At 41.5% G+C, this 22609-nt stretch overlaps 1 protein-coding gene across 1 annotated transcript; it reads left to right on the plus strand.

The window, feature by feature from the left end:
* Window positions 1-1784: 1784 nt before the first annotated feature.
* Window positions 1785-20795, plus strand: SMN1 (survival of motor neuron 1, telomeric). Its single transcript, XM_088443769.1, has 9 exons — window positions 1785-1977; window positions 6455-6526; window positions 8567-8692; window positions 9118-9318; window positions 11942-12097; window positions 14008-14079; window positions 15668-15778; window positions 16993-17073; window positions 19987-20795. Exons 1-8 carry the CDS (start codon window positions 1912-1914, stop codon window positions 17047-17049), a joined length of 861 nt encoding a protein of 286 aa, XP_088299895.1. The 5' UTR covers window positions 1785-1911; the 3' UTR covers window positions 17050-17073; window positions 19987-20795.
* Window positions 20796-22609: the final 1814 nt, after the last annotated feature.

Here is a 22609-nt window from a genome sequence, read left to right on the forward strand (position 1 = left end):
GGCCATTTATCAAAATGTATATGAGGTAAAATCCTTACCTCAAATACTAAGTATCCCCTGGATATACTAAGGAGGGACCGCAGAAGGTATCTCCGATATCTGCTATGATCCCTCCATTGCCGCTGGCAGCCGCCTCCCCATAGGTTTCTATGGGGGAAGCGATGCTGCCAAATGTACCAATACTGGAATACGATGCATTCCAGATATTGGCCCCTGCAGCTAACACCATCTGATGGGCTACACTGCTCATTATTAGCCGGCAAAGGGATCCGCTGGAACCTTCCCCGGCTATGTGCATGTGCAGTCCACGGCCTGTGCATGCGCACCACCCCCTGCAGTGGCCGGCCGCTCTCCGGAGACATAGCAGAGACGGGCTCCTTTCAGAGCTTGTGTCCCTGCATGTCCCGGATGACACATCTGGCCAAAGAGATCGCTTTTTGCAATGCGATCAGGGGCGTTACTGGCATGCCCTGATCGCATTGCAAAAGCGATCAATGATAAATGGGCCCCATAGTCTTACAACATTGTAAAATAGTACTGTTCTGTAAATGGCATACTTCTCTGAAGTTTTGTTGCTCATCAGCCTAAAACACATAAAAAAACAGAAGGAACAGAACATTTGCCAAAAATAAGGAACATATATGTATGTAATTGAACAACGTATAAACAGGATTCTGTAGGGTGCAGAATTCTTGTATTTGAAGTTCACATCCGTGAGATGTTTGTTTATTAAAAATAATTTGTTGGAGTCTTGACACACATGGGACAGTGCTGGACCCCACAGAAGGCAAATATCCCTATAGCCAGAGGGTCTTGCCAGTCTTCTAGAATATTATATTACACTCATGTCTGCTCAAACACTCCAATTTTTTTCATTGCCCGTTCAGCATTCCATCATGGCATAATTATATGTATATAAATAAGTGCGGGTTAGTGATTACATACACATTGTGGGAAAATGGTTCTGGGAAAATCACACCTAGAAACAATGTTTTCCCTGTTTCATGCCAGCACCAGTATGCTATTACAATCCAAAGCAGCATTCAGGGAAGTGTATCTATATATGAAGTAGAGAGCACTGGAGGACTAAAGGTGGGTACACACTAGACAATGTGCTCATTGCTCACAATGTGATATCGTGAACAATTTCCCTTGAACTCTCCCTGGCACTCCAGGACACAATATGGTGCTTAAAAGTGTCCAATCTGACCAACGATCTATTCGGCGTCCTTAACAATTTCCAGTGTGTCGTGTACGAGATTGGCAAATCTTTCCTGCTGTAGGCAAGATCTGAAGATACGACGGGCGCCCCATGGGTACGCGCATCGCCATCATTATCGTGAGTGGACAATCACGATTTGCACATATATTACACGATTTGTTACGATGTGTTGAAATCGGACGAATCGTGCAAAATATCGTCTAGCGTGTACGCAGCTTAAGAGAATTCACCCACAAAGTGACAGAACACTGCTTGTTCCTAATAACATCATATTAATACTACAGTATATCAAGCATGAAGGTAAATTGCGCAGCTGAAGCCACACTACTTAGTTATAAGCATGAAACATTACTTGTTTTTTAATTTCTATAGAAAAATAAAACTGTTAGGAAGTCATGAAGATAAAGAAAAAAGCTGTCAAACAAATGGTTAGAGAGATACAGTATACCATAGATAATTCTGTTTCGGCCTTTGCTAGTGAAATAAAAACACTTGTTAATGAATAAAGTGGGTACAGTGCTTATAGCATCGGGCACTGGGAGCAGCTGACTGACTGCATGACGCGCGGGACACGTCCCCTAGAGGGCGCTGTGTATTAGTCTCCCCAGCAGCGCTAACATCCGGAGCTGTCTGTGCGGTGATGACGTAGGACGGATCCAGGCTCAGGCTGCTGCTGGCTGCAGGGTTACATGCGGAGGGCGCCCATGGCAGGCTTGGAGGAAGCCGGGGAGGTGTATAGACGAGGAGCCGGCCAGGTATACTGAGAACCCCCCTAGCTGGTCCGGTAGCCGGGGTCATTATAGAGTTGCCTGGAATAGGTAATGGTAGGCAGCATGTGACTGTTCTGGGGCTACATGGGCCCCTTATGCAACTGGACCAAGCAAAGGTTGTAAGGACATGCTTGTTTTTGTAGTTCCACACAAGCTGGCGAGTCATTGGGCTGCTCTAGACAGTTCATCAATGATAGGTCTAAATACAGGCGGCAGCAGCAGCTGCTGTTCATTAAGTCGGAGGTTCCCAAACGCGCTTCTCAAAGCTCCCCAACATTTCAGGTCTTAGAGATATCCATGGTTGAGCACAGGGTTAAATCATATTGACTGTGGTCAAGCATGGATATCCTTAAAACCTGGACTGTTAGGGTGCCTTGAGGACTGAGTTTGCCTTACGTGAATGGCAACCTGATTCACTTTGGGGCCCTTTTGGATGGCCCAGTAACCTTCAAAAGGGCTATGTATTACTCTTAATTTCAATAGTAATTTAATACATTTGATAAATGAAAGATGCACCTATCTATAATATATCAGTAGGCCTTTTAAATAAGCATTACAAGCTATAACAATGAAGTACGACAAGCAGGAAGGTGCTGTGGGATACAAGTGAGGGCTCAAAGGGCCACCCGTTACCCATCACTGATTCATACCTTTCAGACGGAATGGGATTGATATGCCGTTTAGCCGTCGGTTCAAATCCCGGCAGTGGATGCCCGACACAAGGAGATCCCGACTGGAGTAGGTAAGTATACTAAAAAAAACGAGGAGGTTTTGGTCGCATTGTTCACAAAGTTGAGTAATGGATAGCCGGCTAGGACCAGCGATGCGCGTGCACACTGGGTCCTTGCCGACCCCCGACTATCTACTGAACATGCCCGTCAACTCTCGTCAGGTTCGGCATGTTCTCAGATAGGAGGTCAGGCTCCTGCACTGAATGACGTTCAGTGAACGCCGTTCAGTGCGGGCACTGCACCTCGGGACCTGAAAGTCTGAACGCTAGACGTTCAGTCTTTCAGGTCGCCTAGTGGATAGGCTCCTTTAGAGTGCCGCAATCTGCTTTTCTGAGTTATATTGAGCTCCGAACGAGAGTTGCTACAACAGCAACAGATACTCAGATGCAGAGCCGTAACTAGATTTTTTGGTGCCCTGTGCCAGAGAGAACATTGGCGCCCCCCCCCCCCCACATATTTTAAATAGGGACATAAGATAGTGCACCTGAAAAAGTGCCATGACCTCAAGGGGAAGAGATAGGGGAGGCCAGGAGATGTTGGGGATAAAAGAAGAAGCTACAAGTGAGAATGATAATTAACAGGAAAATTGACAGGCCCGAACAGCGCCCCCTGCGGTGCCCTGTGCTATGGCACAGGTCGCACCACCCAAGTTACGGCACTGTTCAGATGCATATGGTGACCACTAGCAATCTATATGAATTAGTTAGATTACAACATTTGGCATGCATTTCAGAGTCAGCCCTGGGCATAGATCATATCGGCGAATGTCTAGGGCACTTTTGTCTCGGGAACAGTGGCCAGCCCCTATGTAATTTAATGGGTAAAATATTTCACAGGGCGCCAAATTGGTCATTGTTGGCTCTGTGCATTTTATTAGCAGGAGCTTCTTTTATGTACAGTCTCCTGTATGAGTTCTTAAGGTGCACACACACAACGATTTTTTTAAAGATTATCGATAACGATATCGTTCACTTTCTGAGTTAAAATGAACGATTATCGTTCAAGTGCGTTCACGTTCGTAGTTCAGTCAGACTGACCAACTGAACGATTTTCATTAAGGGAATATGCAAAAATCGTTTGCAGTTCAAAAAAATCGTGCATTACACTTTAAAATATCTGACAGAAAATCGTTGGTAACAAAGTCGTTGTGTGTGTTTACACCTTTAAGGAGCGTACACACTAGACGATATGCTCCCTGAGCGATATCGTTTAGTGTGTCCCCGGCAGGGTGTGCTCAATGTCGTTCATGACATTGAGCACACCCGCTGAACGATATCATTAACGATATCGTTCAGCGCCGGGCTCTCTCCCCCATTCCACAACATGCAGCAACTTGACAACATCGTCAGGTTGGCCTGCATGTTTACTCGATGAATGATAATGACGAACGGCCCGTCGTTATCGTTTATCGTCCATTTTTAACACCAAAACGATGAAGTGGATGACTGAACGATAACATTATCGTTCAGTTGTCCACTTTAATCGCCCAGTGTGTACGCACCTTTAGTGATATCCTTGCTCCTGTTGTGTCTAGGTGTATAATGGAATAAGTATGTGGTCAGAAGGTTGTAATATAGTAATATAAGTTACGTGTGTATGCACCTTTAGTATTTACATTTCAGCCAAGGTTAACCTGAAATGTGCCGAGTGATACCAAGGGGTACATTTACTAAGTTGAGTTTTTAGAAATGGAGATGTTGCCATAGCTACCAATCAGATTCTAGCTATTATCTTCTAGAAGGTGCTAATTAAATGTTAAGTAGAATCTGATTGGTTGCTATGGACAACATCTCCATTTCTATAAACTCTCATCTTAGTAAATTTCTCCCCTAGTATAAATTACAATTTGTTTGAGACTCCAGACATTGCAACTAAGGGGAGTATTCAATTAAGCTGCAAAAAGTCGTAATCAGCGATAATTTATCGCCGATGACGTCCTTTTCGCCTATTTCAATTATCTCGTGTTCATTTCAAAGACTTTGCAGGTTCCAAAAGTCTTTGTTAAAAAACCAGGGATAAGTTTTCACCATGTTTTACATGGCAAAAAAAATTGCAGAATTGGGGTTTAGGGGTGCAGGCTTAAAAAAAAAAATAGCCTGCACCCCTGGGAATAGCCCCTAAAAGAGCTGTCAAAAAAAGTTTTTAAAAAAAATAGGGACACCCCCAAAAAAATAAATAAATGGGGAACAGTGTTTAAAAATAGCGCAATAGGTTCAGGGGTATTCTGTAAGTATGCGGCAGGTGTTTTCTAGAATAAGATATTAGCGGCAGGTGCATGTTTGCAGAATTTTTTAAAAATAAGTTTAGGGACTTAAAAATATGCTAGTACCCATTTTCATGTACCCCAAATTTGATGGGACCATTTTTTAAAACGAAAAAAACCCTAAGTGCTCTTCTGCATCACTTCTTTAATGTCGGGAAAAAAACACCTGCCGCAGCTATTTTAAAATGCAGAACACATTCTGCAGGGCTAAATGGCAGTGCCCGCAGTGATCCCCCATGTCTGGACATCATTAGGGGAGTCCCAGGATAAATTCCCCTCTTTTTCCCGATACTTACCTTTCCGCATGCTCCTGTTTTCGCCGGCTCCAAATTGAATATGCGGATAAAGCGGGCGCGCGCCCGATACTTTATCCCCAGAAAAGCTCCGATGTGGAGCGAGAAGTCCAGCACGGAGTTTTCGGTCCCTAATTGAATACGGGCCTAAGTACTTTAGACTCCACAAATTATTATTATTATCCTTGAATAGCCACAAAGGTTCCCCAGCGCCTTACACAGTACATAAATGAGTACACAAGAGAAACCGTTAATAGTAGTATAATACAATACAGGACAAGGACATGGTTTATACACATAGCTGCATAAAACAAGCAGCAGGGCCTCAGCAACCAAATGTTAGGTGCCAATTGGGGAGTTAGGAGTAACAGATACTATAAGTAGGGGGAGGAGAAGCACGTGAAGAATGAGAGCCCTGCTTGTGAGCGCTTACATTCTAAAGGGGAGAGGCAGGCAGACAGACAGCGGTGACACAGATGGGGTAGATAGTGATGAGGAAGGAGCATGGAGCAGTGGGTTAGGATATGTGCTGCGGAATGTGTGTTTAAGATGACCTGATGTTATGTCAAAATTAAGTCCTTCATCTATCTCTATGACAGAAAATAGATTTTGTTTGTGTTATTTACTTGAGAGATGTACAAAATAAAGCTGTAGCGCTCTAATTTTTGTGTTTTCCATTTTAGCATCTAAATACATCCTGCTAAAAATGCAGCTACTATGGGACTGTCCCGCCATCCTAATACAGTAGTGACTACTTTAGTCCCAGCTGCTGGGAGTTATGAGGCCACAAATGAGGCTCTTTTGCTACACGTCGCCCTGTTTAATAAATCCTCCATTGATGCAGCATCAAAATGGGTTTAGTAACTTTAAGCTGGGAGGGGTCTCTTGGTCTTTTGAGTTCTGAGAGCAAGTAATATGGCAACTTTTACCCTTTGCTATGCCCATCATATATACAATGCTGCTGGTATACAGCCACTTTGATTCATATAGACTTTCTTTTTCCTAATAACACCGTATTTCTGGGAGTATCAGCTGTCAAACATTTTACTTTTTAATTGTATTTATTTTTTTCATACTTCTTCTCGTTAAAATGGGAAATAGATTAAACGTACTACCTGAATAATTGCATATACACATTTTCAGCTGTGTACATTTAAATGTATTTTTCTCTTCAGAGTGACGATTCTGATATCTGGGATGATACAGCATTGATCAAAGCCTATGATAAAGCAGTGACATCATTTAAGGTTTGTTTAGTGTTCTAAAACTGAGACCTTCTCTAAAGTATCTTTGTTAAGCATATAACTGTTCCTAGCTAGTTGTATATGTCCATGGCCAACAGCTTTCTTGATCACCAATAAAATCTCTGTAGTAACCCCTAAGGTGTTGATTCAGTTTGGCGCATTAAGCGGGGCTTTGACCACGGATAAATTTAGCGCACACTTTACGTTCTATTTTCAGCATGCGCTCTTCCTTGACACTCACTATTAAATTACAAAATGCTTATTGCACCAATTCTACAGGTGGAAGTGCCTGAAAAATGGATGACTGTATAGAAGGTTATTCGTGGCCATAAGCAAGATAGTTTATGTTCTTAAAAGGTGTCAATAAGCAGATTTGTACCTCCTTTTAATTTTTTTTATTAATAGTGGATAAATTATAGTAAGCAAGTGTTTTTCACCAAATTAAAGCCTCTAGATTATGTTGGGGTACAGAAAAATGTCTGTAATTTTTTTTTTTTTTTTTTATAAATAGTTTTTAAGCATTTTATTATTGACAAAAGTGTGCTTTTTGAATTCCTCCAAGTGCATAATAATTCATTGGGTGGGGTATACTTGAGGTTCTGCCCTGAGGCCCTGATTCAGAGATGGACGGTATGTGTAACACCGTAGAACTAAAATGCAAATGCTGCAGAAGGTGTCTGTAGGAAATAGACACCTGCATGCATCTGTGATCTGAGTGCAGCGTTCGTAGACACTGCCTCAGGTCACCAATCGCGAAAAACGGTTGCGATGGTTGCTGCTTTGGCCAGGCTGTGTAAGCTGAAACTTACTCAGCCTAGTCGTCAAAACTGGAAGTCTGGGTCCAGGAAGTCTGTGTCTGATGACCAGGCGCTGGCCTCGGCACACCACCAAAACGGGCAACACTCCCCTGTTCTGGAGACCGGCCTTGTGTTCGCCCCTGCTCTGCAGTATGTCATTTGTGCTGAGGCTAAAGGGGGACACATGCACAGGACGGGTGCTGTGCATGCCCAGACCCCCAACAATCTGAGATGTATGCAGACCATTGGGTTTGCGCCCAGAGTCCTGACATCTTTAGCTTTAAATAAATATTTTTTTCCAAACTTTTCACCTGCTCATGGGCTGAAAACTAAAATATCTGTGAACTCCCATTGAGACCCATATTAACATTGATTTCTAATTGACTAGGAAAAAGTTTGTGGCCGCTGGCTTTTGACCCGCATTAACACACGTTACTGTGTAAATGAATATGGGGCTAAATGTTTATAAATAAAACCAAGACTTAACAAATATTGCTCACTTGCAGATTACCGAGAGATTAATATTCACCATAATAGTATGGCCCCACCTCGTGATTTGAGATTTCTTCACTAGTCTTGGAATAGGTTTCACATTTTCTTATGATTAGTTTCTTTGTATGAAATTCTTATTTGTTACATTTATGTGACTCAGCATTTAAAAATAAACATTGTCTTTTTAGATTTTGATACTTGTTATGTGTTGCTGACTCGCATATTATACCTATCTTTCACTTTATTTAGTTTTCATGTTATTAAAATGTACAATTAAAAAAAGACAACATTCTATACAATGCAGTGCTTCTTTCTTCAGTATGTGGGACAGTAATCTGATAGCACGTAAAACGCCCAATATATTACATTAATTGGGTACAACAAGTGTGTGAAGAGACCTGCATTAGAACTTCCATTATAAATGTGCTGTGGCTTGTCCAATCCTCTGTGCTGACAAGTAACCATTGCCCCATGTCTACTAAAGCTGCCTGTCCCCAGGTTCTGCAATCCAATTCCATTTGTTCATTCAATGTGCACTATGCCTGTATATTGAATAGTGGTCTGCCATGAACCTACACAAGTGAGTACAGGTCACATTTTATTTAAATGCTTGCCCTTAACTAAAACTCCTTCTTCGCCAACTTCATGTTCGCTTGTTCTCTTTTATGCGTGATTTGTATTTTGTATGACTTTGCATTCTAACCAGCACGGTGGAATTTGTTACCTTACAAATAAAAAACGATGATACTTTCAGAAAGCTCTGAAGAATGGAGATTATACTATGGAGCCTCCATCGCCGGAGAAGAACACCAAAGCAAAGAGGAAAAACAACAAGAAGAATAAAAGCCGAAAGAAAAGCAATGCCGCTCCCTTGAAAAAGGTACAGTAATGTGTATTATGTTTAATTTTTTTTAACGGAATTCATAAAGGTAAAACAACTTCTCAGATTGTGTCCTCCTGCAGTGACACAGGTCTGGAGTAAAAATGATTATTTTAGATTTCACCTTGAGAAGTGCAGTAAGAGATATTGCCCTTTTTATATTTTTGTTGTGTTTTTTTTTTTTTTTTAACTTGTTACTAAGACAGACGTTCCCAAACCTTGTCCTCAAGGCACCCTAACAGTCCAGGTTTTAAGGATATTTATGGTTGAGCACAGATGGTTAAATCAAAAGACTGAGGCACTATTTAAGTCACCTGTACCCAAGCATGGTTATCCTTAAGACCTAGACTTAGGTGACCAAGTTTGGGATCCTCTGTACCAAGATGATTTTTATGGTTGCAATTTCTATATAATCTACATTCTAGTGGAGAGTTGGTGAATCGTGTAATGCAGTTTGGTCAGAGGATGGCAACCTTTATCCAGCCACCATCTCTTCAATTGATGCAAAACGGGGGACTTGCATAGTTATTTATACCAGCTATGGGAACAGTGAGGAACAGAGTTTGTCTGACTTGCGTTTCCCAGAGACTTCAGAAGTTGAGAGTGACTCCAGGGATGAGGCACAGGTAAGAATCTCCCTAATGTGTGTTTCTCTTTGTGGCGTCAGTTTCAATGTTCTGTAAGTCTTGCATTTTTCAATTTGCAGTAAGGTAACCCGGTTTTCCCTCCAGGAGGCAAACCCATAAGGTCCAGGTGCACTGTTGGATTGGCCTTAATGCCAACCTCTTCAGCTTGACCTATTTTCTCAGGGCCAGTCTGACTTTAATATCATTGCTCAAAGCTGTGATCCCCAGGCAGAAGGTTCTCATCAAACCTGTTAATGGGACAGCTTTACATGCAAATTACATGCCAGTCTTATTGGACTTTACAGAAACATAATCGCAACTGAAAAAAAGCTGCATTTTGTTCCCTATTCTGAATCTGGCTCAGGCACTGCATAGGTAGCAAAGGTGCCTCCTGCCCAATGTCGGTAACAGGAGCTGATGCGCCAGGAATAGGATCGGAGGGGTGGCTTGACTGTGAGTACAAAAATCGCAATAACTTACACGTTACAGTACATTTTGAGAGCACTGATAAGTACTCAATTCGGTTGGAGGATATAAGCTGCTAATCTAACAAGACGAAATATAAATTGTTTATTTTTTTTTCTTCTATATGAATACTAATAAACATAAAGTATTTATCTACCCAAACAGAGCAGTAAACATTTTTATTTTTCTTCATTTGTGTTAATTGATCAAATGTGTCTAAGTCACACCTATCGGACACAGCGTGCGGCCATCATCATCCTTGGCACGGAACTTGCAACGGGGTTTGAGTACCCATAAGTCCACTCTCTCCAAACAGGCGCATATAGGCAACTTTAGACCGCAATTAGAATCAACACTGCAGTACTCCTTGACCATTAGTCTTGCCTGTTAGCGGTTCTTCTCTTCATTTAAGTTTTGACATTTTCCTTACCTTCTTCTCTTCCCTCTATTTTCCTCCACATTAGGCAGTGCATACCCGCATGGTCGCTGACTAAGTGTGCTCCCTCATGCAAGTCTGACAGGCATTATCGTCAGCGGGGGCCATGCTGCTGAATGCTGCTTAGCTCCCGCTGTCGCTGCTGGCGGTTGCCGATGCCGGGACTTACCGCATGAGACGTTGACTGAGTACACATCGCTAAGTGAGTTCACTTTAGGGGGCATATTTACTAAAGGCCTATTTTAATCGATTTAAAATAAAGAGAAAAAAAAAGTAAGAAAATCGATCAACATATACGTTGTGTTTCTGGGGCTAAATCCCACATTTATAAACAAATCATTTTTGATTAGATTTTTTAAGTATTATTAAATGTGCGATTTAGCCCCAGAAACACAACGTGAATCAAAATCGATTTAAAACCCCTAGGATTTCTCTTTAGGCAGAGTGTTGATCAATGAGGAGGGCACATTTTAATTTTAAAGGGCAAAAGTTTGGAAGGGACATGTTACTATGATATCATAATACAGTAATATAATCAATGTTACATTATATATAATGCTATAACACAAGATATAACTAGGTGCTAGGAGGGAGGGATCTCTGTGATCACCACTAGAAGCAGCTGTAAATGGGTAGCCAGCCCAGTATAAAAAACACAGAATTTATACAGCGCAGTGGTGGTGAATAATAATAATGCCCCCAATTCATATTATGCCACACAGTAGTATCCACAATGGTATGTAGTCAGGAAGCCGGCGGTCAGCTTCCCGATTGTGAAATCCCGGCATGGGACTAATGATGATAGGCGTCTAAATACCGACGCCTATCATCAGCCCCACGCCAAAATCCCAATGCCCCTCCCAGGAAGTGAAACAAATCTAATTAGCAGTTACCAACCGTGTGTATCAGACTTTCCACAGGGGCTTCCCATTCACTCTTTATGGTTGCGTGGCAACGACCTGAACACAGGTCGACCATTCACTACTGGGGATTGGGCTGTGATGATCATGAACATCAGTCATCAGGGGGTTGAGGGGCGGTTACCCTCCAGTCTGGGTTTCAGTGACTTTGGTCAATGGAGGAGTTCTTGCTACCACTAAATATCTGCGATCTCAGTGTAGTTTTCAATGCCCTAACTGAGGCTCCGTCCCAGCTCAAGGTGCGTCCTGTAAAGAACTGATCAACAATGCCACAGCCATGGCATTTCTGAGCCGCTAGGGGGACATCAGGAGTGTTAAATTCGTAAGACGAGCGAAACATTCTGCCCATCGCATGCAGTATTCGTTCCTGATGTCTACAATGTGGAGGCCGATTACATCTGCAGGAAGGACCTGCATTCCAGGTCTAGCAGAGGAGAGGGGCCATAGGAAACGGGTGCAACAGGGATGGAAAAATTACTTGGCTGTCCGACCAAGCCAATTTCTCTGAGGACAAACTGCCTTTGAAACAGGAGATCAGTCTGTACCAGGGGTTCCCAAACACTGTCCTCAAGACACCCTAACAGCCCAGGTAATCAAACTGACTAAGGTACTATGAAGTAATCTGTGCTTAAGTATGGATATCCTGAAACCTGGACTGTTAGGGTGCCTTGTGGGCCAAGTTTGGGAACCACTGTTCTATACTTTTTAATATTGTATTCCGTATAACTGTTGATGACTTGTTTATTTTTCTTTACATTAGCTGCTGATCTCACACTTCATAAAAAATATATTTTTTTTTCAGGATATGAATGGGAATGAGCCTTCAACAGATGAAAGTGACAGATCATCACGTGCCTCGGTAAATAGAGATCCGCATAGTGCTGCCACACCAAAGTCTTCTCACTGGAAAACTCCCTTCCCTCCAGCTCCACCTCCATTTATGCCAGGCTTCGGACAGGTAAGAAATAAAATGTCTGTGGGTTGCTAAGGGATATTCCATAGCAGTATTTATAGAGTTGGATTACACAAATATACAGTCAGGTGCATCAATATTGGGACATTGACAGAATTTTCATATTTTGGCCTCTATTCCCCACCACAAGATGTGCTTTAACTGCAGACTTTCAGATTTAATTTGAGGGTAATTACATCCAAATCAGGTGAACGGTGTAGGAATTACAACGGTTTTTATATGTGCCTCCCACTTTTTAAGGGGCCAAAAGGAATGGGACTATCAACTCAAAAGCTATTTCATGGACAGGTGTGGGCTATTCCCTCGTTATTTCATTATCAATTAAGCAGGTAAAAGGTCTGGAGTTGATTCTAGGTGTGACATTTGCATTTGGAATCAGTTGCTGTCGACTCTCAATATGAGATCCAAAGAGCTGTCACTATCAGTGAAGCAAGCCATCATTAGGCTGAAAAATCAAAACCAACCCATCAGAGAGATAGCAAAAACATTAGGTGTGGCCAAATCAACTGTTTGGAACATTCTTAAAAAGAAAGAATGCACCGGAGAGCTCAGCAACACCAAAAGACCCGGTAGACCACGGAAAACAACTGTGGTGGATGACAGAAGAATTATTTCCCTGGTGAAGAAAAACCCCTTCACAACAGTTGGCCAAATCAAGAACACTCTCCAGGAGGTAGATGTATATGTGTCAAAGTCAACAATCAAGAGAAGACTTCACAAGAGTGAATATAGAGGGTTCACCACAAGATGTAAACTATTGGTGAGCCTCAAAAACAGGAAGACCAGATTAGAGTTGCCAAACATCTAAAAAAAAGCCATTACAGTTCTGGAACAACATCCTATGGACAGATGAGACAAAGATCAACTTGTACCAGAGTGATGGGAAGAGAAGGAAAGGAACTGCTCATGATCCAAAACATACCACCTCATCAGTGAAGCATGGTGGTGGTGGTAGTGTCATGGCGTGGGCATGTATGGCTGCCAATGGAACTGGTTCCCTTGTATTTATTGATGATGTGACTGTTGACAAAAGCAGCAGAATGTATTCTGAAGTGTTTCGGGCAATATTATATGCTCATATTCAGTCAAATGCTTCAGAACTCATTGGACGGCGCTTCACAGTGCAGATGGACAATGACCCGAAGCATACTGCAAAAGCAACCAAAGAGTTTTTTAAGGCTAAAAAGTGGAATGTTATGCAATGGCCAAGTCAATCCCCTGACCTGAATCCGATTGAGCATGCATTTCACTTGATGAAGACAAAACTGAAGGGAAAATGCCCCAAGAACAAGCAGGAACTGAAGACATTTGCAGTAGAGGCCTGGCAGAGCATCACCAGGGATGAAACCCAGCGTCTGGTGATGTCTATGCGTTCCAGACTTCAGGCTGTAATTGCCTGCAAAGGATTTGCAACAAAGTATTAAAAAGTGAAAGTTAGATTTAGGATTGTTTAGTTTGTCCCATTACTTTTGGCCTCTTAAAAAGTGGGAGGCACATATAGAAACCGTTGTAATTCCTACACTGTTAACCTGATTTGGATGAAATTACCCTCAAATTAAATCTGAAAGTCTGCAGTTAAAGCACATCTTGTTTGTTTCATTTCAAAGCCATTGTGGTGGTGAATAGAGGCCAAAATATAAAAATTCTGTCAATGTCCCAATAGTTATGCACCTGACTGTATCTTGGGATTCAAAAAAAATAAATTCATTCTTTTTTTTTTTCCTCTACCATGTCCATGTTTTCAGTAACCATTAGTTGTATCCCACAGTGTGTGTATGTGTGTGTGTGTCAAGATGTTTGATATAATGTACAACCGTGAACAGTTGTGGGATTTGTGTTCCTGACTTGTAGGGACAAATCTCCTGCAGTAGAAATGACCATTTATGTATTTACAGCATGGGGAGAAACCTAGTCCAGCTCATCCCTTCCATCCTGGCTGGCCTCCATCATTTGCTCCAGGTCCACCTGTAAGTCATATTCTCGTCACATTATCGGGTACATGTATAATGTGGTGTAAATACATATATATTTTACATCTTGTGCTGGAGCTTTCAGACTTCTATTATTTGTATTCCATCCTGCCCTCTTGTCCTACAGAAGATGTAACCATTTCTCGTACATTTACATTTACACTTAGGAGAAACTAGACATCTGCCATTCCTCATCCTTTCACGTTATCTCCTACAAATAGCTGTGCTGTAGAGTCCTGTAGTTCATGTAACGTGGTGATTGGCCAATTGTGTCCTCTATGTTGGCTGATGGCTTCCCATTTCCTGTACCAGCCGCATTTTGGTCTCATTCATTGCTATGGCTGAGCAAGTGTTTCATAGCTTTAGCAAATGATCCTTCCACACCATACTGTCATCAAACTGCTGAAGTAGTGAAATAGGAAAGGTGCTTAAATCAGAGGCTTGTAATCTGAGTCATTTACTAGCATTCACTAGCCAAGCTGAAGAAAACCTGCCTGCCCATAAATGGATTCAATAAAACATCGGAAATAGAGCCGCAATGTATGTTCCAGGTAAATAAAGTACAAAGTGAATTCAGATTTGTTTGTTTTACATATTAAAAAAACATGATACATACTGTTTGCTGTGCTCTTTCTTTATAAGTAGAATTCATGTACCTAAATTTGGAATTAAAAGGTAAAAAAAAGATTTTGTAAATATCAAGTCCCCTTTTCTAGCCTTGTTTATGTAGAAAGTACGGTTATCTAATATAACAGAAGCCACAATTGTCTTTTATAAATGTGGTTTTGTGACTTAAATTAGATATAATCTCTTTGCATCCTCATGTTTCCCCAGCAGGTCATGTTTTGAGAATTTCTGTTTGTGGAAGCAGGAGGGATAATTACTGACCCAGCAAAATAGCCCAGCTCACCGGTGCAAAATAATCCACAAAACATGACCTGTTGGTGCTACTTGAGGACTGGAGCTGAGAACCGCTGCTTTAGATGCAATTCTATTAATAAGGCAAAGGTGCCTTGACAATATATCTCTGATGGACTTCTCCTTTTAAAGAACGTCATACAAATCTTAAAAAGGTTGCTCTGAACACTTATCGTGAAAAACAAAATCTTACTTGCTATTTAGATACCATCCACTGTATTATATATGCCTTTTGGTATAAAGTGTGTTATCCTTCTTGTAATGGGTTATGGCAGTGGTTCCCATACTAGGTGCCGCAGGGCGCTTGCAGGGTGCCACAGGTTGTAGGTCCAGCACCAAATCAAGTCAAACTATTGGATGGTCAATGTGATAGGCAAAACCAGTGCTGGCAGCTGCCAATCATAAAATATGTAGGCAAACAGAAGTGCAACTTTGTCCACTACCACGCGACTGAACCTAAGAGTGATGGATAAAACTTAAATTTCTTAAATTAAGTAAATGCTTAAGAAACTTTTGGCCAAGGGGTGCCATGAAAAAAAAAAAAAAAGTTGATGCTTTAGGGCGCTGTGATTCAGAAAAAGTTTGGGAACCACTAGGTTAAGGTGACAAGTGGATCTGGAAATGTAATCTGTTGATTATTTAATCTGTGTTTTGTGTGTATGTTTAGCTGATTCCCCCTCCTCCACCCATGGGCCCTGATACCATTGAAGATGATGAAGCTTTGGGAAGCATGTTGATTGCTTGGTACATGAGCGGCTATCACACTGGCTACTATCTGGTAAGTAGCATTGTATTCCCAAATCACCTACAGCTGCTCCTCAGGTCCTGGCAGTTAGGTCAGTTTTTTTCCATTGTATGTTTTTCAGATTTCCGTCTCTTTAAAATTGGCTTGACTGCTATTGATCTTAATGCATGAACATATTAATATCTTTTCTTAAAGACTTGTTTAGAGCATTTTGGAGTTTACATCTGTGTTTGCATGCATGCCTACATATTGGTCAATGTGGGGGTATGGAAAATCCAAGGTTGCACTTTTGTGCAATCTTGGATTCACAATAATAGTGCCCCCTATGCAATGCCCACAGTAATAGTGCTCCTTATGCAATGTACACAGTAGTAGTGCCCCTTATACAATGTACACAGTAGTAGTGCCCCTTATACAATGTACACAGTAGTAGTGCCCCTATGCAATGCCCATGGTAGTGCCCACTATACATTGTCCACAGTAGTAGTGCCCTTTATACATTGCCCGTAGTAGTGCCCCCTATACATTGCCCACTGTAGTAGTGCCCCCCCTATACATTGCCTACAATAGTAGTAGTGCCCTTTGTAGTGGTGCCCCCATACATTGCCCACAATAGTAGTGCCCCTTGTAGTAGTGTCCCCTATTAATTGCCCACAAGAGTAATTGTGCCCCCAATACATTGGACACAGTAGTAGTGCCCCTAGTAGCAGTAGTAGTGCCCACAGTAGTAGTAGTGCCCACAGTAGTAGTAGTACACCTTACATACAGATAGAGACATAAAGACAAACACACACAAAAATACTTACCTGAAGCCCTGTGCCTGCCACCGTCTGACAGCTCCTCGCTCTGCACTGTGGGAGAGGGAGAGATATCATGACATCTGTGGGAGCCGGCTGAGCTCTGGAGTGAGCTTCGGCTGCAGGGAATGGAGCCGCGCGCCCACTGGGAACACAATCTCAGCGGGTTCCTGGCATATGGAGAAAGTGGCGTCGTTGCCTTCTCCATATGCCTCTCGGCGGTGGGTGGCTCAGTCCTGGAAGTGCTGGTATACCATACCGTTGTATATCGGCACACTTCGAGCACTGCGCCTACATATATGGGTTTCTTGTGTGAGCATATTAATCCATGTGAATCACCTGTATTTATGTGTTACCTTTGTTATTTTACATTTCTTTCATCCTAAATGCATATACTCTGTATACTGTACATACAAATCTCTTGCCTTATGAACTCACCTATTCTTTTAGGGTTTGAAGCAGAGTCGGCTTGAAGCTTCGTTTGGAAAGTATCCACATCCCAAGTAATTAGCTATTGTAACCATATCCCATGTGAGTATCCTGGTATTTAAAATACTATTTTCCGAACTGTTTTGTATTTTACTGTTTTGTACTTTGTTCTACTGACCAAGGCCTGGGAGACTGAGAATGCACAAGTGACATTCAGGTGTGTGTTTTTCAGTGGTAAGAGACAACATAATACACTTGTCCCATTTCTGGAAAGTGCGTAAAATTAGTGTCATGAAATGTTACCAGAAACGTAATCTTTGTGCGTATTAATATACATTTATTTAAAAACTCTTTGGATGCAAGTAATCAAACACATTTACTACAAATTCTGAAATATTTTATGTAATCAGAACTCATGAAAAAATTTATCTTTTAAAAGTACTGCACTAATTTTTGATTCTAATTTTCCTTGTACTGATCTTACAGAGAGACTTTTCCTTAATTAGCACTGACTTCCCCATCATATATTCATCAGCAAGGAACTCCTACAGTACGATTTTTTTTCACTGCTCCCTAGTTCTGGGTGTATACGTTTGGGAAGCCAGCGGACACAATGCCGACCGCCGGCTTCCCGACTGCTTAATCCCGGCGATGGTAAAATGACAGGCATCTAAATCTAGACCCCCTGTCATTTTACAGGCGCCCGGCATCCTGATCGTAGGGGCGCCATGGTCCATGGTACATATGTAATAAAAGATAGAAAAAAAGGGGCACAATAGTGCAATAAAACTTGGATAATTTATTCAATTAGCTTAGAAGCCATAAAAAATGTTTATAATAGGCTCTAATCATGAGCACAGCATCAAAAAAACAAACCTAAAAACAATAAAGAAATATATAGCAAGTCTTTATAAGTAATAAGTCCTTATGGATGGGCCCGTACTAAATAGAAAATGTAAAGCAGCGTTTTAGTGCAAACATGGGATTTCCCCTGTGTTACTCACTGTTCAGATGTTTCCAGGTAGGGTCCTCCATCAACATCCAGCGGCTGACACGTTTCGAGCACTGTGACTCTTTTATCAAAGTTGATAGAGCCCCAGTGCTGAAAACGCTTCAGACTGCTGCATGCTGTTGGAGGACACTACCTGGAAACATCTGAACAGTGAGTCACACAGGGGAAATCTCATGTTTGCAATACAACGCTGTTTTACATTTTCTATTTAGTATGGGCCCATCCTTAAGGACTTATTTATAAAGACTTGCTATATATTTCTTTCTTGTTTTTATGTTTGTTTTTTTGATGCTGTGCTCATGATTAGAGCCTATTATAAATATTTTTATGGCTTCTAAGCTAATTGAATAAATTACCTAAGTTTTATTGCACTATTGTGCCCCTTCTTTTCTATCTTTTATTACATATGTACCATGGACTTCAAAAAAAGGTTTATCTACTTAACAAGTATAGTATCATTCTCTTCATTATTCCATCATTGTTTATTCTTAGCGCCTAGAGGTGCCTAACAACTTCACATCATCCTCCCTGTAGTTCAAGAGATTGTGGAACTAAATCATAGAGAAATAGCTCCTTCCCCCTCCACCTTACACTCATACTGTGAGATGTTTAACTTAACGCTACGACCCCTTGTGATGTAATGTCAAAATGAAATGTCTGGTGTAGTGTGCCTTATAAGTGTAACCTGTTGTAAGAGGTTTCAAAATTTATTTCTTCTTCCACCACTAAGGGGCACAGGGATCACTCTGGGTATAGCCTGGAAAGGAGAGTCTGGGCATCATTTAGTTACTTATTTTTCCCAGCGGCCCCAAACTCCCTCTTCACTTTACCCAGCCACCGGCTAGCCAGTTTAAGTTTGGTGCCGGCAGGAGTGGGCACCGTTTTGTGAGGGGCTGCTTTTAAGTGGCCCCTGTTAAATATGCTGTAATGATATGGCAACATTATACACTTTGTTTTTAAAGTCATGCACTTGACATCATTGTATCAATTTAACAATTAACATAATTTATATATGAAGACTGCCAGCCTGGTGGAGAATTATGTGTTGGCTATATGTTGTTCACCTTCAGATAACTTATGCTGGGTACACACTGGCCGACATATTGGTCGTACAATTGAACATCCGATATATCGTGTGTGCATTGGACAGTTTGTACAGACATTATGTCTGTGAACGACGACATTCACAAACATATCATGTCTGCTGTGCAGCACAGCCAAGGTGTGAAATCAGGAAGCCGGCGGTTGAAATGCCAACCACCGCCTTCCCGACTGTGAAATCCCGGAATAATGATAGGCATCTAAATACCGACGCCTAAAATCAGCCCCACGCCGAAACCCTGATGCCCAGCCTACCGAATGTTGGTAAGGGTTGGGGGTTAGGATACTTACAAGGCACAGTCGGGATCTTCATCTGCCGGACTTCTGACGTCGGTATTTCATCCGCCGGGCTTAGGTCCGGCGGTATGTCATACCGATTCCCACAGCCGATGGCCAATAGATCTGCACGTGCTGTGTGTACGGGCAGTCAGCCGACCGCTTGTACACTTGCTTCAGAGGCCGCCAATGTAAATGCCCGCTCAGTTGTGACGTCAGTCACGACATTGGGCCGACGATTGTGTGTATGCACTTACCAATCCTTAGATAGGACAGCGGGGCCTATCCGTCGTCCTATTGTGTACCCTGCTTTACTGTTAGGCTTCTACAGAACATGTATTCATTCATTCATCCACACACTCACAAATCCCTGAACTCTATGATCGCAGCTTGTTGCATTCACTGTTCATTAAGCATTTGGGAAGTTTACTGTTTAACATGCACTAAAAACATGCACCCTTGTGTATCTGCCCTAGATTATTAATAAAGCTTGCTTCATTTCTTGCATTCTTTCATTATATTAATTATAGGTAACAGTTAATTGAGTACGTAACACCAGCATTGTACATGGTCAGATATTTTTTATTCAATTGAGTGTTTAATTTCATTTCTTTTTGTCATCACAGCTGACATCTCTCCTAGGGAGAGGACATGTGCTCCGGAGCAATGGGGACATGAGGAATACGTTTGAATTATTGCGGCCATTTGATATAATTGTTACCGTATCTCAGTGTTTGTTTTATTATTTAGGCAGCCTGTATAATGAAATAGAATACAGTTTACTATACAATAATTCTGTACACTTATTTTGATATGCTGCAAATAAAACTTACTCTGGTGCAGTTAGTAATTACGATGCTGCACGGCCACTAGCGGTATAGTTGCATCTTCTGTTTCCACAGCTGAATTATAGTACAGTTTATCGATCACTGTTCTCAGAAGATTTGGTCTCCCCTCCCTCTCTGTTCAATACTGGTTAATCAAACTGTAGTAATATTGCTTGCCCAGGCGTTCATCCTATACAGAAATGTATTTCTTACAGGGATTGTTTCTTGATCTGCCCTGACCCAGCCCCCTTTGTGTAACATTCAGGTGGGGGTCTCCCCATTGCCTGAAGCAGGACCTTGCAGTTTATACTAAGCCAACTTCTGAACTTTACCGAGCTAGAGAGCTCCACCTGTTCCTGACTGTTCAAGATGGCAGAACATGATGAGGAAGTCGAGCTGGGAGTGGTGTCCAATAGTGGGAAACCTCTTTAAATTTGTCATATTTATGTGATAATCCCTCCTATTAAGGAGTTAATCAGAATATATAAAAATGCCTTTATTATGTTTACTTTTTAGTTTCATAATCTGTTTGTGACCATATTTTTGGTTAATTTCATATAAAGGTCTAATTTGTTTGGTTTTTTTTAAGTGTTTTTGTGATTTCTAGATTACCAAGAATCATTTTGTAAGAAATAAAACTACAACTTTGATCCATTTTCAGTTTGTTTTCTGTAATCTTTCTTATTAACGCTTTGCAGGTCTATTGTGTTGTCGAGAGAGAGAGATCCGTATTCTGCTAAAGTCTTTCCTATCTCTTAAGCTGCATACACACGATAATCGTTTGAAAAAAACGTTCACTTTCTGAGTGAAACGAACGATTATCGTTCATGCGCGTTCACGTTTGTAGTTCAGTCAGACTTGTCAACTGAACGATTTTCATTAAGGGAATATGCAAAAATCGTTTGTAGTTCATAAAAATCGTTCATTACACTTTAAAAAATCTGACAGATAATCGTAGGTAACAAAATCGTTGTGTGTGTATGCAGCTTTAAGGTGCATACACACTAGACGATATGCTCCCTGAGCGATATCGTGTAGTGTGTCCCCGGCAGGGTGTGCTCAATGTCGTTCATGACATTGAGCACAGCCGCTGAACGATATTAATGATATCGTTTAGCGCCGGGCTCTCTCCCCCATTCCCTGACATGCAGCAACCTGACGACATCGTCAGGTTGGCCTGCATGTCAGCCCGATGAACGATGATGACGAACGACCCACGGGAACACGCGTCGTCGGTATCGTTCATCTTTTTGGTCTTAAAAATGGACGATAAAGTGGACGACTGAACGATATCGTTATCGTTCAGTCGTCCACTTTATCGCCCAGTGTGTACGCACCTTTTAGAACTGAAATGTAGAGTGGTGATTGAAAGTTTGTGAACCCTTCAGAATTTATATTTCTGTTGAAATTTGGCCTAAAACTTCCTCATATATTCATACAAGTAGGACTCCTATATATTTTTTTTTTGGAGGAAAATGTTCCAATATCGCATATCTGTGAGTGGCAAAAGTATGTGAACATTTTAGACAGATATTTTGAAGGTGAAATTAGTGAGGTATTTTCAACCTATGGGATGACAATCAGGTGCGAGTGGACCTGTGGTTTTTTTTTTTTTTTAAAAAGGACAGGGATCTATCAAAGTCTGATGTTCACAACACATGTTTGTGTAAGTGTATCATGCCACGAACAAAGGAGTTTTCTGAGGACCTCAGAAGAAGAGTTGTTGATGATCATCAGGCTGGAAAAGGTTACAAAACCATCTCTGAAGAATTTGGTTTAGTATTCTACATTATGCACATTTCTGTTGACTCCACTCCTGTCACGTTGCTGGTGAACTTGTCAGTCTATTTTGTGCAACTGATAGTTATTCATTAATGAAGAAATAAAGGAGGCACTCCATAATGCAATTGTGTTTTTTTTAATTCACACCATTTTAAATATTCCTATTACCACTTCAAATTCTGAGAGCAGTGAATGTCACATACTTTTCCACTGTCAGTCACACAACGAATGGTTGTTTTTAAGACTATTGTAGAGTCATTGCACACCCTCAGAGTGCTTGCCAAGGTCTGTCTGCCATCCCTAAACCTTGTTGCTGGACAATAAAAGCACTTATCTGTGAAATTACTGCAAAACTAATTGTGATAACGACCAAGCTGCAGATGACCGTGATGGCAGGTATAATGCATATGAGTTTAGCAATCTCCAAGTCATTCCACATACGGGCCTTTTATGGAGGGATGCAAGGAAAATTCCGACCCGAATATTTGCCTGCAAATAGTTTGTGAAATACTGCAAAAATGTGGCAAAAAAGTCTGGTCTGCAACTTTTTAGATTGATTTTGAAGAAGTCTGTTTGGCACAAATACTGCACACTATCTAGCTAACACCAACCCCACCTTTTAATTGTGGCAGCACTAGCT

This window comes from Taudactylus pleione, unplaced genomic scaffold (genome assembly GCF_031769625.1).
Source record: "Taudactylus pleione unplaced genomic scaffold, aTauple2 ptg000333l, whole genome shotgun sequence".
NCBI classification, from domain to species: Eukaryota; Metazoa; Chordata; class Amphibia; order Anura; family Myobatrachidae; genus Taudactylus; species Taudactylus pleione.

Bases quoted from the DNA above. Each gene is read 5' to 3' on its own strand.
- SMN1 (XM_088443769.1), top strand. From the start codon at position 1,912: ATGCGGAGGGCGCCCATGGCAGGCTTGGAGGAAGCCGGGGAGGTGTAT. The intron at 1,978-6,454 runs GTATACTGAGAA...TTTTCTCTTCAG, and splicing joins ATAGACGAGGAGCCGGCCAG to AGTGACGATTCTGATATCTG. The intron at 9,319-11,941 runs GTAAGAATCTCC...TTTTTTTTTCAG, and splicing joins ACTCCAGGGATGAGGCACAG to GATATGAATGGGAATGAGCC.